At 42.6% G+C, this 20636-nt stretch overlaps 1 protein-coding gene across 1 annotated transcript in view; it reads right to left on the bottom strand.

The window, feature by feature from the left end:
* The window catches only part of LOC109895413 (polypeptide N-acetylgalactosaminyltransferase 18-like), a 91031-nt gene that overhangs the window by 34780 nt on the left and 35615 nt on the right, over positions 1-20636 (bottom strand). Inside the window, exons 2-3 of the mRNA XM_020489074.2 lie at positions 12731-12926; positions 11834-12000 (exon numbers count right to left, since the gene is read on the bottom strand). Coding sequence (XP_020344663.1) covers positions 11834-12000; positions 12731-12926 — 363 coding nt within the window. The remainder of the gene's footprint in view (positions 1-11833; positions 12001-12730; positions 12927-20636) is intronic.

The raw sequence follows: 20636 nt of genomic DNA, 5'->3' as shown, positions 1-20636 counted from the left end.
GATCAAAATTAAGCCTGACTTGTAATGTTGTAAGGTAGGCCTACTGTACTTTTACATTTGTATGAGAGGGGGTAGTAGGCCTAAGCTTTCATTTTTTACAGGCTAAAGTTACTTGATAAAGAAGACATGCTGTTAAAAACTGTGCTTTTGTCTTGAAGCTAAAATGTATTGTGTAGGGAAAGGGGATACCTAGTCAGTTGCACAACAGAATTTTTTATTTTATTTTATTCTTTACCTTTATTTTACTAGGCAAGTCAGTTAAGAACAAATTCTTATTTTCAATGACGGCCTAGGAACAGTGGGTTAACTGCCTGTTCAGGGGCAGAACGACAGATTTGTACCTTGTCAGCTCAGGGATTTGAACTTGCAACCTTTTGGTTACTAGTCCAACGCTCTAACCACTAGGCTACCTGCCGCCCCATGAATCGGAGAGGTGCGGGGGGCTGCCTTAAATCGATGTCCAAATTCGGCGCCCCGGGAGCAGTTTTAATTGGATATTAACTGCATTGCTTAAGGGCAGAACTGCTGATTTTTCCACCTTGCCGGCTCGAGGAGTTGAACCAGCAGCCTTTCGGTTCCTGGCCCAACTTATTGTCTGCTACTGGCCAACTTATTTTCTGCACATGCTTGTGAATTGTTGCCTTATTCAAGAGTGTAATGTGGTTTGGTTCCTTCTTCAAATGTGTTATCTGGTTAAGATAAAAAGTCACTTGCATAGTTAAAGCATACTAGTTGTGGCTAGAGCATACTGAGATAGTTCATAGGAATATTTACAGTAAATGTCCGTTGCCGAGCGCCCAATCTTCTTGCAGCACATGACGTTCTGTTGCTAATGTGAATTGAAAAGTGAATAAACATTATGTAAACTGAAACATCACGCTGCCTCATTTTTTATTGCGTGCACGGTGCTCAAGTTCAGAACAGCAGTCATTCAATAATGAGCTGTAAAGAACCTGAGCTCTGGCGTCATGTATAGCATGTAACTGTACAGCCACTGCGTTCCAATTTAGGTGCTTATCAGTGTCCAAATCTGCCATTTTCAACTCGTATCGGGGTACGAGTGTAAAGGGCTACTAATCACCATAATGTCAAGCCAAGTCTCAGACTGAAGGAAACATGAGGTCAACCACCTGATATCAACTGATGTCAGCGGACAGATAGCACACAGGTGAAACCACTAACTGGAACTCTGTGGTACCACTGACTTAAAAACCTGAGACATTACAATTCCCTCTACAGGACAGGAAATCTTTACATTCACACTAATCACACATTGGGGAATAGCAGCCTATGAAATGCCAGCCAATCAAAAAGGTTTCAGTCAATTACAAAGAATATTAAATACACTTTTATGAGCTGTGTTGTGTAAACCTCCAGAGAAATGCCTACAGTGTGAAGAAGATAGTTAGACTCTTCCAAAGTGCTATTGTTCAAGTCTCAGCGTTCTGCAGCATCATTATAAAGCAGAGAGATGTGGTAAATTAATTTGCACACCCCCACCAGGCACCTGCTTGTTTGCATCTGACGTGCTATCAGTCATCTCTCGCAATATTCACCAGATGGTAAGTCTACAGGCCAGGAACAGAGGGACCCCTAAACAGTACAGCTACTGTGCTCTGTATGGCTGGCAGCCATAATCCAATAATCACACATTTCACCATGTGTAACACCACACCAAACAGTCCACCTGGGAGTAATGACTTACTGTAAACACTAATGGATCCACAGAGAAAGGGACAGAAGGTCTCCCTGCCTACATTTTCTGGGTGGTTCCCTTTCAGTCAGTATACTCATTACAACACACAGCTATGCGGATTGCGCTCCACCGAGATTCACTGAAGAACCTTTGAGGAAGCATTTGTAGCTACCCAGCAAACTGGGAACCTTCTTAGAACATTAGCTAAGGTTCCCATTAAGTTCTAGTTCGTGTTTTATCTAACATTAGAATGATAACATCCCAAAAGAATTCACTCAAAGAATGTTTTAGATAACAAAATGTTGTTTTACTTCAGAAAATGTTTGAAATGAAATATCCTTGGAATGTTCGAACATTCACTAAAAATGTCTGTAACAACCACCACAGAACCACCACAGAACCCCAAACATTCTCATTAGGTTACCCGGTTATGTAATAACATAGAAATGTGTTCAGGGAACGTTCTTGAAACATCAGGCGATTGTTTTATACAAACATTGTATACTCATCAGCACAACTGGGCAGTGGTTGTGTTATGAGAATTTTTGCCGCACCCTAACAAATGTTCTGGGAACATTCACAGAACCAATTTTGGTATTCTGGGTAGACACTGTACTGTAGACACTGCACAGCTATCAGCTCTCAAGATTTTATAAGACACGTTGATGGTCATCCTGTTCAGAGGGAAAGCATTGAGTGTCATTAGCGTGGTGTCACACAACGTCAACAAAACTAAGGAGATGATTGTGGACTTCAGGAAACAGCAGAGGGAACACCCCCTATCCACATCAACGGGACAGTAGTGGAGAGGGTAGTAAGTTTTAAGTTCCTCGGCGTACACATCACGGACAAACAAACAAACTGAATTGGTCCACCCACACCGCCTCTTCAACCTCAGGAGGCTGAAGAAATTTGGCTCGTCACCAAAAGCACTCACAAACTACAGATGCACAATCGAGAGCATCCTGTCGGGCTGTATTACCGCCTGGTACGGCAACTGCCCCGCCCACAACCGTAAGGCTCTCCAGAGGATAGTGAGGTCTGCACAACGCATTACTGGGGGCAAACTACCTGCCCTCCAGGACACCTACACCACCCGGTGTCACAGGTAGGCCATAAAGATCATCAAGGACAACAACCACCCGAGCCACTGCCTGTTCACTATGCTATGATCCAGAAGGCGAGGTCAGTACAGGTGCATCAAAGCAGGGACCGAGAGACTGAAAAACAGCTTCTATCTCAAGGCCATCAGACTGTTTAACAGCCACCACTAACATTGAGTGGCTGCTGCCAACATACTGTCTCAACTCCAGCCACTTTAATAATGGAAATTGATGTAAAAATGTATCACTAGCCACTTTAAACAATGCCGCTTAATATAATGTCTACATACCCTACATTACTCATCTCAAATGTATATGTATATACTCATTTAAACATCTGCATCTTGCTGCATCTTGCATCTACTGCATCTTGCCATCTTTATGTAATACATGTATCACTAGCCACTTTAAACTATGCCACTTTATGTTTATATACCCTACATTACTCATCTCATATGTATATACTGTACTCTACACCATCTACTGCATCTTGCCTATGCCGTTCTGTACCATCACCCATTCATATATCTTTATGTACATATTCTTTATCCCTTTACACTGTGTGTATAAGGTAGTAGTTGTGGAATTGTTGGGTTAGATTACTCATTGGTTATTACTGCATTGTCGGGAAACTAGAAGCACAAGCATTTCACTACACTCGCATTAACATCTGCTAACCATGTGTATGTGACAAAATTGGATTTGTTTTGATTTATACTCAGAGGCATTGATTTCATTACAACCCAAGCAGAGGTAAGTAGAGAATGGAGAGTGTTAGCTTTACTTTTGCTTCCTCATTGTTTTCCATAATGCAGCTGTAGTTCCCCTCAAGCAGCAGTCTCCATTCTAATCTTCTCCCATAGTGAACAGCAGCATACTAAACATTGTCTGAGGGAGTTGAGCTCCAGGTACCATAGAATCTCACTGAATAAAAAAGCACATGAGATCTCTACTAGACATAAGAGACATGTGATTTCAAGGACAGCATACATTTCCCAGCAAATATAAGAATAATACATGGAGCAGAATCTGGAAAAAAAAGTATATGAATTCTACATGATTAAATTAGATTATTTTATAATACAATGGTTACATTTGTTTCTAATAACCACTCCAGCACCATGCAGTCCCAGTTCAGGTCAAGTAGATTGTGTTCTGAGAGAACCTCATTTGCTGCCTATTTCAACACCTTGCCCTTGAAATAGTTGTTATTTTTTGGCTGAGCACCCTAGCGTTTTGTTTATCCTTGAGCAAAATGTGTCCCTCATCAATCATTGGGTAAAGTTCAATAGCCCAACTGGACGTGCTGTGAATGGTGGGGCTGTTCCTTTTCAGAAAAGGAGCGTTGGTTACAAGCTGCTAGATGTGTTAATGCTTTCAGAGTGGCACATATCAGTTCAGTGATGGAATGGGGAGTAGCTAAATGGCATTCCCTGTTCAGATCATTCCCTTTATCAATCTCCTCAGGAAAGCAATAGGCACCTCATGGGCACGTGTTGATGACGTTTCATCAGCCGCATTAACTCATTTGTTTTATACAATTAATAATTAAGAGATTCAGATGTGTGTGAATTGAGAAGAATAATGATGAAGTGTAATGGTTTCTAATGAATCATAATAAAGCACATGGAGTTACAGGTTCATTACCCTGGGAACGGCTGATGACCAAGAACATCAATCTTTTATGACTGATATCCTAACTGAAGCTTCCTAAGAAATTCTCATGTTTGAATGTAATAGGCACAGTCCTACAGTTAGAGCTGTGGGAGTACCCAGCTGCACAAAACTGCAACATCCTCTCGATTTGTGAAGTCATCAAGTGCAAAGTGTTTTTCATATAGATTCAAAGTTCCTTTTATAAAGATTATTCTGTTTTGTACATTTGTGGAAATAGCTAATGAAGACAACTGCAGAATCATGGACATAATAGGTTGCTATAAAAACAAAATGCACAGTACAGATGTAGGATCTTAATTTGATCAGCCTGTTGCAGGACAAGTTTCCTTTAAAACGTGTAGTGTATTTGAGGTTTAAAAAGTCTTGCATTTTTAAATTTCAGACTTGATTTTTCCCTCACAAAAAATGTATTAACCCCCACAAAAATGTCCATTAAATATAATACACATAATAATTCACATTTCCTGTTGCTGCAGGATTATTTTCTTATCTTGTCATGTCCCGTGTATGTATATATATATATATATATATTTTCTTCGCATATCTTTTTATATATAGATTTTTTTCTTCTAAAACTCAACTTCAAAACACTCTCCTGCAACCCGCCTCACCAATTTAAACAAATAAAATTATTCACCTCAAATCTGAAATCCACAACAGAAGCTAGCCAGGAATCAATCACCTATCTGGACCCGTTTTACTGCCAATACGGATTCCCACCGGACCTTCACGACTGGACTACTGACGTTATCTGCCCGAGGGAGTTATCCAACTGGCCACTCTGTCGCGACGTAACCTGAACACCCATCTGTGGCCCGCTAATCATTAGCTGTCTTATCGGCTGCTATCTGAATAAGTCTATCAATTTTCTTCGGTCACTATAACTATCTCTTTTTTTGCCAATTTGATATATCCCCTCTACCACACGGAACCCCACTAATCTACCGACGGAAACGCACGAGGTGGCTAAAAACAGACCTCCATCCTCTGCCAGCTTGCTACCCATGGCCCGACTAGCTGTCTGAATCGTAGTGACCCCAACCAACTCACTGGACCCTTATGATCACTTGGCTAAGCATACCTCTCCTTAATGTCAATATGCCTAGACCATTGCTGTTCTGGTTAGTGTTTGGCTTATTTCCCTGTACAGCCTCTAGCCCTGCTCATTATACCTTATCCAACCTTTCAGTTCCACCACCCACACATGCGACGACATCACCTGGTTTCAAATATGTTTCTAGAGACAATATCCCTCTCATTATCACTCAATTCCTAGGTTTACCTCCACTGTATTCACATCCTACCATACCTTTGTCTGTACATTATTTATACCTTGAAGCTATATTATCACCCCCAGAAACCTGCTCCTTTTACGCTCTGTTCCAGACGTCCTAGACGACCAATTCTAATAGCTTTTAGCCTTACACCCTTATCCTACTCCTCCTCTGTTCCTCTGGTGATGTAGAGGTGAATCCAGACCTTGCAGTGCCTAGCTCCACTCCTATTCCACAGGCGCTCTCTTTTGATGGCTTCTGTAACCATAATAGCCTTGGTTTCTTGCATGTTAACATTGGAAGCCTCCTCCCTAAGTTTGTTTTATTCACTGCTTTAGCACACCAACCGAGATGTTCTAGCCGTGTCTGAATCCTGGCTTAGGAAAAAAAAAAAACTCTGAAATCTCCATCCCTAACTACAACATTTTCAGACATAGAACGACGAAAGGGGGCGGTGTTGCAATCTACTGCAGAGATAGCCTGCAGAGTTCTGTCCTACTATCCAGGTCTGTACCCAAACAATTTGAACTTCTACTTTTAAAATTCCACCTCTCTAAAAACAAGTCTCTCACCGTTGCCACCTGCTATAGACCACACTCTGCCCCCAGCTGTGCTCTGGACACCATATGTGAACAGATTGCCCCCATCTCTCTTAAGAGCTCAATGCTGCTAGGTGACCTAAACTGGGCCTTGCTTAACACTCCAGCCATCCTACAATCTAAGCTTGATGCCCTCAATCTCACACAAATGATCAATGAACCTACCAGGTACCACCCCAAAGCCGTAAACACGGGCACCCTCATAGATATCACCCTAACCAACTTGCCCTCTAAATACACCTCTGCTGTTTTCAACCAAGATCTCAGCAATCATTGCCTCATTGCCTGCATCTGCAATGGGTCAGCGGTCGAACGACCTCCACTCAAACGCTCCCTGAAACACTTCAGCGAGCAGGCCTTTCTAATTGACCTGGCCCGGGTATCCTGGAAGGATATTGACCTCATCCCGTCAGTAGAGGATGCCTGGTTATTTTTTTAAATGCCGTCCTCACCATGAGGACTAAGCATGCCCCATTCAAGAAATGTAGAACCAGGAACAGATATAGCCCTTGGTTCTCTCCAGACCTGACTGCCCTTAACCAACACAAAAACATCCTATGGCGTTCTGCATTAGCATCGAACAGCCCCCGTGATATGAAACTTTTCAGGGAAGTTAGAAACCAATATACATTTGCTTCCTGCAACACAAACTAAAAAATGTTCTTGGACACTGTAAAGTCCATGGAGAACAAGAACACCTCCTCCTCGCTGCCCACTTCACTGAGGATAGGAAACTCTGTCACCACCGATAAATCCACTATAATTGAGAATTTCAATAAGCATTTTTCTACGGCTGGCCATGCTTTCCACCTGGCTACCCCTACCCCGGTCAACAGCACTGCACCCCCCACAGCAACTCGCCCAAGCCTTCCCCATTTCTCCTTCTCCCAAATCCAGTCAGCTGATGTTCTGAAAGAGCTGCAAAATCTGGATCCCTACAAATCAGCCGGGCTAGACAATCTGGATCCTTTCTTTCTAAAACTATCTGCAGAAATTGTTGCAAACCCTATTACTAGCCTGTTCAACCTCTCTTTCGTGTCGTGTGAGATCCCCAAAGATGGGAAAGCATCTGTGGTCATCCCCCTCTTCAAAGGGGGGGACACTCTTGACCCAAACTGCTACAGACCTATATCTATCCTACCCTGCATTTCTAAAGTCTTCGAAAGCCAAGTCAACAAACAGATCACCGACCATTTTGAATCCCACCGCAACTTCTCCGCTATGCAATCTGGTTTCAGAGCTGGTCATGGGTGCACCTCAGCCACGCTCAAGGTCCTAAACGATATCTTAACCGCCATCAATAAGAAACAATACTGTGCAGCCGTATTCATTGACCTGGGCAAGGCTTTCGACTCTGTCAATCATCACATCCTCATCGGCAGTTTCTCAAATGATTGCCTCGCCTTTTTCACCAACTACTTCTCTGATAGAGTTCAGTGTGTCAAATCGGAGGGCCTGTTGTCCGGGCCTCTGGCAGTCTCTATGGGGGTGCCACAGGGTTAAATTCTTGGGCCGACTCTTCTCTGTATACATCAATGATGTCGCTATAGATGTTGGTGAGTCTCTGATCCACCTCTACGCAGATGACACCATTCTGTATACTTCTGGCCCTTCTTTGGACACTGTTAAAAACCCTCCAGACGAGCTTCAATGCCATACAACTCTCCTTCCGTGGCCTCCAACTGCTCTTCAATACAAGTAAAACTAAATGCATGCTATTCAACCGACAGCTGCCTGCACCTGCCCGCCCGTCCAGCATCACTACTCTGGACCGTTCTGACTTAGAATATGTGGACAACTACAAATACCTAGGTGTCTGGTTAGACTGTAAACTCTCCTTCCAGACTCACATCAAACATATCCAATCCAAAGTTAAATCTAGAATTGGCTTCCTATTTCGCAACAAAGCATCCTTCACTCATGCTGCCAAACATACCCTCGTAAAACTGACCATCCTACCGATCCTCGACTTCGGCGATGTCATTTACAAGATAGCCTCCAATACCCTACTCAATAAATTGGATGCAGTCTATCACAGTGCCATCCGTTTTGTCACCAAAGCCCCATATACCACCCACCACTGTGACCTGTACGCTCTCGTTGGCTGACCCTCGCTTCATACTGTTCGCCTAACCCACTGGCTCCAGGTCATCAACAAGACCCTGCTAGGTAAAGTCCCCCCTTATCTCAGCTCACTGGTCACCATAGCAACACCCACATGTAGCACACGCTCCAGCAGGTATATCTCTCAGGTCACCCCCAAAACCAATTCCTCCTTTGGCCGCTTCTCCTTCCAGTTCTCTGCTGCCAATGACTGGAACGAACTACAAAAATCTTTGAAACTGGAAACACTTATCTCCCTCACTAGCTTTAAGCACCAACTGTCAGAGCAGCTCACAGATTACTACACCTGTACATAGCCCATCTATAATTTAGCCCAAACAACTTGCTCTTCCCCTACTGTATTTATTTATTTTGCTCCTTTGCACCCCATTATTTCTATTTCTACTTTGCGCATTCTTCCACTGCAAATCTACCATTCCAGTGTTTTACTTGCTATATTGTATTTACTTCGCCACCATGGCCTTTTTTTTCCTTTACCTCCCTTATCTCACCTCATTTGCTCACATTGTATATAGACTTATTTTTCTACTGTATTATTGACTGTATGTTTGTTTTACTCCATGTGTACTCTGTGTTGTTGTATGTGTCGAACTGCTTTGCTTTATCTTGGCCAGGTCGCAATTGTAAATGAGAACTTGTCCTCAACTTGCCTACCTGGTTAAATAAAGGTGAGATAAAAAAAATAAAAACATTTAAATCCTGCTGTAGGAAACTCAAAGATCTTACATCTGTATAAGAAGCATAATGAATAGGTGATGATATACAGTGAGCTCCAAAAGTATTGGGACTGACTATTTTGTTGTTGCTTTGGCTCTGTACTCCAGCACTTTGCATTTGAAATGATACAATGACCATGAGGTTAAAGTGCAGACTGTCTGCTTGTTTATTATGCTGATGAAAATACCCTCAGATTAAAGCTGACAGTCTGCACTTTAGCCTCATAGTCATTGTATTATTTCAAATCCAAAGTGCTGGAGTACAGAGCCAAAACAACAACACATTTGTCACTGTCCCAATACTTTTGGAGCTCACTGTTAAGCCGTTTCCTATATTCCAAATGTGTCTTTCTAAATCGAGCACAGTTGAGGAGTTTATAATCCAGGGGGGATGGACCTAATCCTTGTTGTTGAGTCAAAGTTTCTGTATGTTCTGTAGCTAAAAGCTGGGAGTTGGAGAGACACAGAGGATGCCATCCATCACTCAAAATGAGCTCGGGTTGGCAACTCTGTCAGGGCTGTGAATGTAATACATGAACAAATCCTCATCACTCCGCCCAGACCAAGAGACAGTGAGGGAAAGAGAAAATAAAGTGAGAGAGAGAGAGAGAGTGCGAGAGAGAGAGAGAGTGCGAGAGAGAGAGAGAAAAGGCAAACGTTAGAGAGGCGGATGTATGGAGTCTGAGAGAAGATGATGAGGGACCAGAGAGAGAAAGAGAGAGTGGACAGACAAAGATTGTTCCTCCTTCATGCTTCTTTCTCTAGCCCTGTGATATACAGCCTTTCTCCCTGCAATGGAGAGTAGCTGGATAACAAGGCTGTTAGGATGTGCCTAAGGGGTTCTCATTGCCTGTTCGTAAGGATAATCATTTAGAAACTCACTCTGATACAACCCTGTCAGATGACCTCATACTGATTTGAATACAGTGAAATACACAAGATGACAGGTTCAACTAAGGGCCGACAACATTCCAAACAATATACTGTAAGTTATGCTATTTACAATTATCCTAAAATACAGTAGTGTGTAGTTCAATGTTGAAACATTGAGGAGTCATTGGCAGCCATTCCAAATTCTGCTTGGCTTCCAATGAAATCCTGAGCCTTCCTCCAATCAATCAGATGATTGGACACCTGTCAGAGTCCCTGTGGCACGGAGACATGTCTTCCTCAGGCTGGGTACATCATCCAATCAGCCAGGTAAATTGGCCCTTCTTCCCCTCAATGGTCACAGTGTCTCCTGCGCATGCTAATGCTGGGTGGAGGTGAACTCTCTCTGCAGACAGAGATTCACATTATGATGCTCCTGGTGCTGGAGGACAGCAGCTAGATGGTGACCCCCTGAAACGGCCTAAGCAGCACCATGGGTCAACAGGCTGACAACGTTTAGTAGAGATAAGATTAGCAATCATGACGATAATGATAAGTATAAATCTATCAGAGTGAATCTGACAGAATGCTCTGGCAAACAGGTTGCAATGCCGTTAGTAAAATGTCACGGCGCGACTAGCTTTCCTGAGGGACCTCAGGGGCTGCTCTCTGCCTCCCAATTACATGATAAAATCAAAGATTCCATGGGACACGGTAATCCACTTGAGCTGAGGGAGGACGGCAACAACCTTTGGAATTTCACCTCACATAGGTGGGAAACAGATGGCATCTCCAGATAAGGGCACTCAGCCTACCCCCGTACCCAGGTAATAATGGACTGTCCCAGGAGGCTGTCAGCTCACTGAGGCAATAAAGTGTGCCTGAGGTACCTAGGGATTAGCAGAAGGGTGCAGGAGGTTGAGTGCACAACCGGATAGAGAGGAGAAAAGAGACGAGGGAAAAAAGGAAAGAGGGGTATCTTTAAATTAGTTCTTATCCAAGCAGGAAGAGTATGAGGTTCTTCTGGCTGACCTCAACCCACTGACCCACCCATCAGCATTCTCTCCAATCACCAGTCTACACCAACTGATAGCTGGCATTATTGACTTTTAGTGATATAGTCCTGCACAAACTCTACAACAGCAGGATGTTTGCTTCCATCTCACAGCTGGCGACATCTTTAATCAGCCTTCCCCTCCACACCAGACTGTGTGACGGTGGTCATTAGTAACAGTAGACACAGGCCGCTCACCGATATGGCTGCACTGTTTTAAAAGACTGTGTGCTTGTGGTGAGACTCCATAGGATCAGCTGGTGTTTTAAACCAGGCACAGTTTGAGACAGATCTCAGAACCAGTGGGCTCACACAGCTGGGAGGCCATAATAAAATTCAAAATACTTAATTACCTCTCTGGATAGTAATCTACCATCAGGCAGATCTCCCTGCTTTTCCTGCTAATTAGTATTCGTTCACCTATCCTTTAAATCCAGTGAGCACAGCCCATAATTAAGGACATTAAAGAGCTAGATTATAGAAAGATAGTAATTACCCCTTTGTTTCCTGCAGACTAAGACTAGAAGATTCCCACTTATAAACTGGAGTCCAACAGAGCCAAGACCCAGAGCGAAAGAAAAGTACCGCCGCTCTAGTTCTCAAAGGAAAAGACAATCAAACAAAATATGGGCAAGCTACGGCTGCTTCAGACAAAACACTTGGTTGCAATACACTTTCATCATGGGTCATTTCAGTTCAATACAGTCTAATGATGCTCACCGTTGTCACTGTAGTCGTCAACCAGGATGATCTCTTTGAGGAGGTGGGAGGGGGTCCTGTGCATGGCAGAGTGGATGGAACGCAGGATGACGGACAAGGCTTCGTTCACAAAGATGAACACAATGCTAACTTGAGGGAGGTTAGATGGATACGTGATGTTTTTACACCTGGGGAGAAAACAGACCTGATGTGAGTGGCGTGTGGAAAGAAGGGACCTGATTTAGAGAAGTGCACATTCAAAGCAATAACATTCTAGCTATATTAAAAAGATGTGTCTGTTTCTCAGACGCCTGGGCAATTTGTGGTCTCAATGTTGAGGTGGTTGTTATGTTAATGTCCCTGGCAGACCTCCAAACCCAACAGCAGATGTGACAGTAACAATACGTGTATTTCAGTGTGATCCAGATTAAAGCATCTGAAGCAAACAATGGGATAAGATATGACACTTTTCACAATGTAACGTTATTGTATGAGAGCCGCAGATAGACAGAAGGGGAGTGAGGGTATTTTATGCTCCTACTGGGTAGACAAGAGTTGGTAATTATGAGAGGTAAAATTGCACCCCACTGTTTTGAAGTAACACTTCCCTTCTGGGTTGCCAGTCAAAACAGGGCTTGAGTCAAATGCAGAGGCATATTCTCAACATGAAAACCCACTAGGCAGCTATGTTTTTTATGCTCTCTACAAAGTCAAACAAGTGGGGACTAATGTGTGCTCTTCCGTATAGTCTGTATCCCAAACTATCACAACTAGTGTGTTATAGTCAGACCATAGTGAATTCAGACAGTCTGGATATGAAGGTCCTGTTAGCCCCTGGGCTCCTGGTATGACTTGGGGGGACAGCAGAAGTTTAAGTGGGTGATATTCTCAGTGCTTCATTCAGATAGTTCAGCGTACCCATCAGGTCTGAGGTCTGGGATGGCTCTGTCCAGGGAGAGGCGGTCGCTGAGGTAGCCGTTGTAGCCGTAGTACTGGAACATCTTCAGGGCCACCCTGCGGCTGTCAGCGCTCAGCTCCTGACCCCAGTGGGCAAACAGGGACGAGTCAGAAAACGATTTGTCTCCTAGAACATCTTCTCCTTTCAGGGGGGTTTCTGTGGGAGCCAGAGAGCGAGAGAAAATGAATATTTGTATAAACCAGCCACACATAGACCCTGCCTGTTAATGAGGGTGCATGAGAGGTGAGAGCAACGCCTCAATAACAAGGTCAATGTAACTACCGTTAGAAGACATAGTAGAGCTCTTGCATTAATAAATGAATTGACGTTACACTGCTTATGTTCACACAGCTATCACACCTTAGAAAGCAGTAACAATACTCATATCAATATACAGTTCTGAATGTTAAGTAAATAATTGTATAGTATTTCATTCATATACTGCGATAGAAAAGAGACTGTATTCATTTATACAGCTTTTCAAGATAATAGATTTCCATGGTCACTGAGAAAGATGTAGTCAAGCATTGTGATGTGAGCCTTCAGAGAACGCAGCCAGAGGCTAGTAGTTTGTAAACCAAAGACACATTTAACGAAGCCAATAAAAATGAAAGCTCCAGTGAGCTTGATAGAGTGAAACATTAAATCTGTCAAACAGACAGACAGTTGGTACATGTGATTACACTGTTTACTCCTGGACTCCAATTGAATTTAAATAGATCCTGCGTCTTCCTCTATGACTCTCACAGCCACACACTGTATGCCCCAGGGCTGTCATTTAATGCAGTCATTCCTTTAAATCCCAGTGTGGAGGGATTCTACGTTAGAGTGAGGACAGAAGGATACATCTGAAAGCTCTGTAATGCTGAACGCTGCAGTGTGATTTGAATGTGACATTGTTGTACAGCTCGATGACATTTATGATCGCTGTGAAGACAAGGAAAAAAGACTCAATACATTTGTGCAAATCTTGAATGTCGCTACATCATAAATTACTCTAAAGGGGATCAGTGGAAAAGGTTATGTTATGATGGTTCAGTGTAGTGTGTCTATCTAGGAGCTTTCAATAGATCCAGAATGATCCAAGAGAAAACTGCAGAAAATCAAGCTGAAGTGCTGTAGGTTTTCAATCTGCTCATTTTGTTCTGGCCGCTGTGAAGACCTTAAACCTACAAGGTCTCCTATTTCTTCTCAAATACACATCTCACATGGTGACCACAGTGGGCTCAAGTTTACCAGGAGGACAGTCATTGTTTAAGGGGTTTAGCCAAAACCTTGTAACACAAGGGAGTTGGGGAAGTCACTGAGTAGTCATTGGTTTCGGCGTACACATCACGGACAAACTGAATTGGTCCACCCACACAGACAGCGTGAGAGACTGAAGCCCACTGGTTCTCAGGAGACTGAAGAAATTTGGCTTGGCCCCTAAGACCCTCACAAACTTCTACAGATGCACAATCAAGAGCATCCTGGCGGGCTGTATCACCGCCTGGTACGGCAACTGCTCTGCCCACAACCGTAAGGCTCTCCAGAGGGTAGTGAGGTCTGCACAACGCATCACCGGGGGGAAACTACCTGCCCTCCAGGACACCTATACCACCCGATGTCACAGGAAGGCCAATAAGATCGTCAAGGACAACAACCACCCGAGCCACTGCCTGTTACCCCGCTATCATCCAGAAGGCAAGGTCAGTACAGGTGCATAAAAGCGGGGACCGAGAGACTGAAAAACAGCTTCTATCTCAAGGCCATAAGACTGTTAAACAGCCATCACTAACATAAATGAAAAAAATGTCTGTAATACATGTATCACTAGCCACTTTAAAACAATGCTACTTGATATAATGTTTATATACCCTACATTACTCATCTCATATGTATATACTGTACTCTATACCATCTACTGCATCTTGCCTATGCCGTTCGGCCATCCATATATATTTTTATGTACATATTCTTATTCATTCCTTTACACTTGTGTGTATAAGGTAGTTGTTGTGAAATTGTTAGATTACTTGTTAGATATTACTGCATGGTCAGAACTGGAAGCACAAGCATTTCACTACACTCGCATTAACATCTGCTAACCATGTGTATGTGACAAATAACATTTGATTTGATTTGACAAAACAAGGCAGAGTGTGCACGGCCATTGTAACAGAACAGTAAGGGAGAACAGCTCCAGAGGCACCGGTCAGGACACTGAGACTGTGGGGTCAGGGAGGTCCCTGGGCTGAATGGTCTGTCAGATGTGGGCATGTGATAGGATGCACACTCCCCAGACAACTACACGAAGAAAAAAATAAGGTAACTCATATCCAAATGTACTATTATACAGTGTTTTATTCAGAAACCTGGGTAACAACATACTGTAAGAAAAAAATAGATAGAAATAGATCATTAACATGAAACCAAACAAAATGTCAAGGGGAAAATAAATCTAGATTGCCTCCAGCTATTTCCAGATCAACTCAGCAGACTAAAACAATTGCTTTGACAAGCCAAATTAAATATCCTCTAACATGAGGTCATATGAAGAAAAAAAAAAAATGGGGTGAGAATTAGACTAGAGTTGAAACATCACTATGAGAATCTGTTTGATGGCAGCACAACAATGAACCATTACCCTTTCACAGAAAGGATGTTAAGCTAAACAGTGGGGGGAAAAAAACATTTCCATTTATTTTCCAGGTATCAAAAATGTGTTTTCCAAACCAAGAATAGATAAACATGAACAAGTAATGCTACTGTTATACATTCAACAAATTCAGAAGGAAATATGTGCTTTCAATGAATTATCTAAAACTCCAAATGAACATAGCAGATGGTTGATTATTGTTTACCTCAGATTGAATGGTATACTTTCAGAGACAGGAAACAGTACCTCCAATGGTCTGTCTATCTGTAGGTAAAGGTCTTTATCAGGAACACAGTGCTGCATTATAAATCAGTGCAGCATCTCTGCCCTTGCTAGCCTGCTATGGTGACAAAGTATAGCATGTCATCTTATTACTTGAGTCAGTGGTATGTATGCAGAGCGGCATTGGACTTTCCTATGAAACAAACAACCTTGTTATTCTCTGCGTTTCAAACTCATTAAAAAGACACACCCTCCTCCACTTACCCTGGCCTTATGCCCTTGGTGGAATCCCCACGACCATCTTTGCCGTCGGTCCAAACAGTTAGCCAAGCAAGGGAAGTTGGCAACTGTGCGAATGTACAATTCTGTTCACTCTGGGGCCTGAAACGCCCCATAATTCAATTCGCGATGATTGTAGATCCGCTAAGAAAAGTACACCAAAACATAAAACCAACATCTACATACAAGTGTAAGTATTTAAAAAAAAAAAAAAAGTTAGAAACTGTGCTGTTAATGCGCATGACGGCAAAACACGAATCATAAAAGTACTTATGTTTTAGTTTGGCTAGCTTTTGGAAAAGTTAGCTTGCGCATTGAATTGTCCCTGCTATCACACTTATACATTGTAATTTTCGATTTACTTCATATTGTCGGATAGTATGCGTTTTCTTCCAGCCAAGATATGAAATGCAAATCATAATTGACTAGCGCATATAAAGCACATACAACACTACCGGTGGTTCCATGATGACTGAAAACACAACCGTGGGACAAAAGAGTGACACATTTCCATGCAAGGGCGGTCCATTTAAAATGAATTCATTCTTCCCCGCCCCTTGTCCTGCAAGTGTCAAATCCTCATACGTCATTAGAAGTGTCCAAGTAATTTGAGGTCTGAGGGGAAGGGTGTCTTTTACGTGTTTGCAATGCAGCCAATTTCTACTGTAAGTACTGTATTTGGTCACATGCTAATTAGAAAGAACATTGTGAAATATGGTGTATGATTATGAATAATCACGAGAGTCGCTTGAACAACAGTTCAATCACTCAAAGTGCAGTGTTCACTAATATTGGGACCCTTGGTAAATACTAAAAAACGGGCTATGAAAAGAATTCTCTGCTATTTATCCTCTTGGTCTTTCATTCAAAATATTCACAAAAATAGAACCTTTAATTTAAGGTTAATGATTGAAAAAAAAGTTGAATATTTTTCTCTAAAACATGTGTGCCACAATTATTGGCACCCCTAGAAATTCTTATGAGTAAAATCTAACTTTAGTATATTCCCATTCATATTTTACGTTTTTTTAAGTTCACCAGAGTGATTAGGAACACTTAAGTGGTAACCCAAGACTTTCTGTTTGACTGGGGTATACACTACCGGTCAAAAGTTTTAGAAAACCTTCTCATTCAATGGTTTTTCTTTATTTTTACTATTTTCTACAATGTAGAATAATAGTGAAGACATCAACAACTATGAAATAACACATGGAATCATGTAATAATCAAAAAAGTGTTAAATCAAAAAATATTTTATATTTGAGATTCTTCAAATAGCCACCCTTTGCCTTGATGACAGCTTTGCACACTCATCCGGCTTCATGAGGTAGTCACCTGGAATGCATTTCAATTAACAGGTGTGCCTTCTTTAAAAAATATATATTATGTTTATATAATAAAAATACATTTTAAAAAAGACAGTGATACAAACATTGACATTCATTGTACTGTTGAATGGGATGGCCATATAGAGGACAAAACATAACTTAACTCACACATACAAAATAAAACTAAATCCTATTAGGTGGTACATGTATAAGAAGACAGAATATAGTAATTATAAGCAGTGTAGTTAAGCCAAAAATAAATATTGATTGGAGTACACCACAGAAATTAACTTGTGGAATTTCTTTCCTTCTTAATGAGTTTGAGCCAATCAGTTATACAGGGGGTTTACAGAAGATAGCCCAATTTGGTAAGACCAAGTCCACATTATGGTAAGAACAGCTCAAAAAAGCAAAGAGAAACGACAGTCCATCATTACTTTATGACATGAAGGTCAGCCAATACGGAAAATGTCTATAACGTTGAAAGTTTACGACGCCGCCACAACCGGTCCGTCCGACGCCACTGCTACTGGTCAGTCCGACGCCACCGCAACTTCGGCAGCCGCATAAGCGTTTGTTTGGCCTTCGTCCCCGTGCCCTTACACGGCACGCCGTAATTTGGGCTTAATAAAAAAAAATATTATGCATTCCTGCACCTGTCTCCCGAATCATTTATGCCGACGTGACAGCAGCCTCCGAAATTGCAGCCCAAATAAATACGTCAGAGTTCAAGTAACAGAAACATCAACATCAACTGTTCAGAGGAGACTGTGTGAGTCAGACCTTCATGGTTGAATTGCTGCAAAGAAACCACTACTAAAGTACACCAATGAGAAGAAAAGACTTGCTTGGGTCAAGAAACATGAACTGCCATGTGTATTTCCCACCGTAAAGCATGGTGAAGGAGGTGTTATGGGGTGAGGGCGCTTTGCTGGTGACACTTTCTGTGATTTATTTAGAACTTAAGGCACACTTAACCAGCATGGCTACCACAGCATTCCGCAGCGATACTCCATCCCATCTGGTTTGGGCTTAGTGGGACTATCATTTGTTTTTCAACAGGACAATGACCCAACAAACCTCCCAGCTGTATAAGTGCTATTTTACCAAGAAGGAGAGTGATGGAGTGCTGCATCAGATGACCTGACCTCCACAATCCCCCGACCTCAACCAAATTGAGATGGTTTGCGATGAGTCGGACCGCAGAGTGAAGGAATCGCAGCCAACAAGTGCTCAGCATATGTGGGAACTGCTTCAAGACTGTTGGAAAACCATTCCAGGTGAAGCTGGTTGAGAGATTGTCAAGAGTGTGCAAAACTGTCATCAATGCAAAGGGTGAGTATTTGAAGAATCTCAAATATAAAATATATCTTGATTTGTACACTTTTTTGGTTACTACATGATTCCATATGTGTTGTTTCATAGTGTGGATGTCTTCACTATTATTATACAATGTAGAAAATAGTAAAAATACAGGAAAAACCGTTGAATGAGTAGGTATGTCCAAACGTTCGACCGGTAGTGTAAATATAAGATGACACAGGCCAAGTTTCCATAGTCATCCATCACTATGGGAAAGACCCGAGAATACAGTAATGATGTGAGACAAAAGGTTGTTGAGCTGCACAAATCAGGAAATGGCTATAAGAAAATAGCTCAATGGTTGAAAATGCACATTTCCACTATCAGGGCAATAATTAAGAAGTTTAAAGCAACTGGAGGTGTTAACAATCGGCCTGGAAGGGGACATGTGTCTATATTGACCCCACGCACAGTGAGGAGGATGGTTTGAGTTGCCAAAAAAATCTCAGGATCACAGCTGCAGACGTTAGTTGGGTCTTGGGGTCAGAAAGTCTCCAAAACTATGATCAGAAACTACCTACATAACCACAAGTTGTTTGGGAGGGTTGCCATAAAAAGCCTTTGCTGTCATCAAACAAACTGAAGCGCCTACAGTTTACCAAATGTTACTGGATCTTTCTATGTGACCAGGTTCTATGGTCAGATGAGACCAAAATAGAGCCTTTTGGAAACTGTGGCAGAGGTGGATTTGGTGTAGACAGAAAGACAGCCATGCAGGAAAGTACCCCATCGCAACTGTGAAGTATGGTAGTGGATCTTTGATGTTGTGGGAGTTTTTCAATCAAAGGCCCTGGACAACTTGTTAGGACACATGGTACTATGGACTCCATCAAGTACCAACAGATATTACATCAAAACCTGACTGCCTCTGCTAGCTTAAACTGGGCCATGGTTGGATCTACCAGTAGGACAATCATTCAAAGCACACCTCAAAATCAACACAAAAATGGTTCACTGACCACAGAATCAAGGTCTTGCCATGGCAATCCTAGTCCCCTGACCTAAACCCCATAGAAAACCTGTGGGATGAGCTGAAGAGGATTGTCCACAGGTGTGGACCTCAGAATCTGAAGGATCTGGAGAGATTCTGTATGGAGGAATAGTCTCAGATCCCTTTCCATGTGTTCTCCAACCACATTATGCATTATAGGAAAAGACTCAGAGCTTTTATCTTGGCAAAGGGAGGTTGCACAAAGTATTGAATGAAGGGATGCCTATAATTGTGGCACACATATATTTGAGAAAATTATTTGTTTTATTTAAATTGAGAGGATAAAAATACAACAACAAAAAATTCACCGCCCGTTTTGCTCATATTTACCAAGGGTGCCAATATTAGTGGAGGGCACTATAATGCCTGGAGATGGATAGCGTAAGTGTAACGAATACTCAGGGAGAAAAAGGTGTATATTCACACGCAGAGTGCAGCAGATGTTAATTAAGCCTTCGCAGAAGGCAGGAATCGTGGTCGCAGGCAGGCAATGGTCAAACACAGGTAGGCAGGCAATGGTCAAACACAGGTAGGCAGGAATCGGTCGCAGGCAGGCAATGGTCAAACACAGGTAGGCAGGCAGGCAATGGTCAAACACAGGTAGGCAGGCAGGCAATGGTCAAACACAGGTAGGCAGGCAGGCAATGGTCAAACACAGGTAGGCAGGCAGGCAATGGTCAAACACAGGTAGGCAGGCAGGCAATGGTCAAACACAGGTAGGCAGGCAGGCAATGGTCAAACACAGGTAGGCAGGCACGCAATGGTCAAACACAGGTAGGCAGGCACGCAATGGTCAAACACAGGTAGGCAGGCAGGCAATGGTCAAACACAGGTAGGCAGGCAGGCAATGGTCAAACACAGGTAGGCAGGCAGGCAATGGTCAAACACAGGTAGGCAGGCAGGCAATGGTCAAACACAGGTAGGCAGGCAGGCAATGGTCAAACACAGGTAGGCAGGCAGGCAATGGATAAACACAGGTAGGCAGGCAGGCAATGGTCAAACACAGGTAGGCAGGCAGGCAATGGTCAAACACAGGTAGGCAGGCA

The sequence above is a fragment of the Oncorhynchus kisutch genome, linkage group LG8 (assembly GCF_002021735.2).
Source record: "Oncorhynchus kisutch isolate 150728-3 linkage group LG8, Okis_V2, whole genome shotgun sequence".
NCBI lineage: Eukaryota > Metazoa > Chordata > Actinopteri > Salmoniformes > Salmonidae > Oncorhynchus > Oncorhynchus kisutch.
This window is presented reverse-complemented; position numbering and strand designations above follow the sequence as displayed.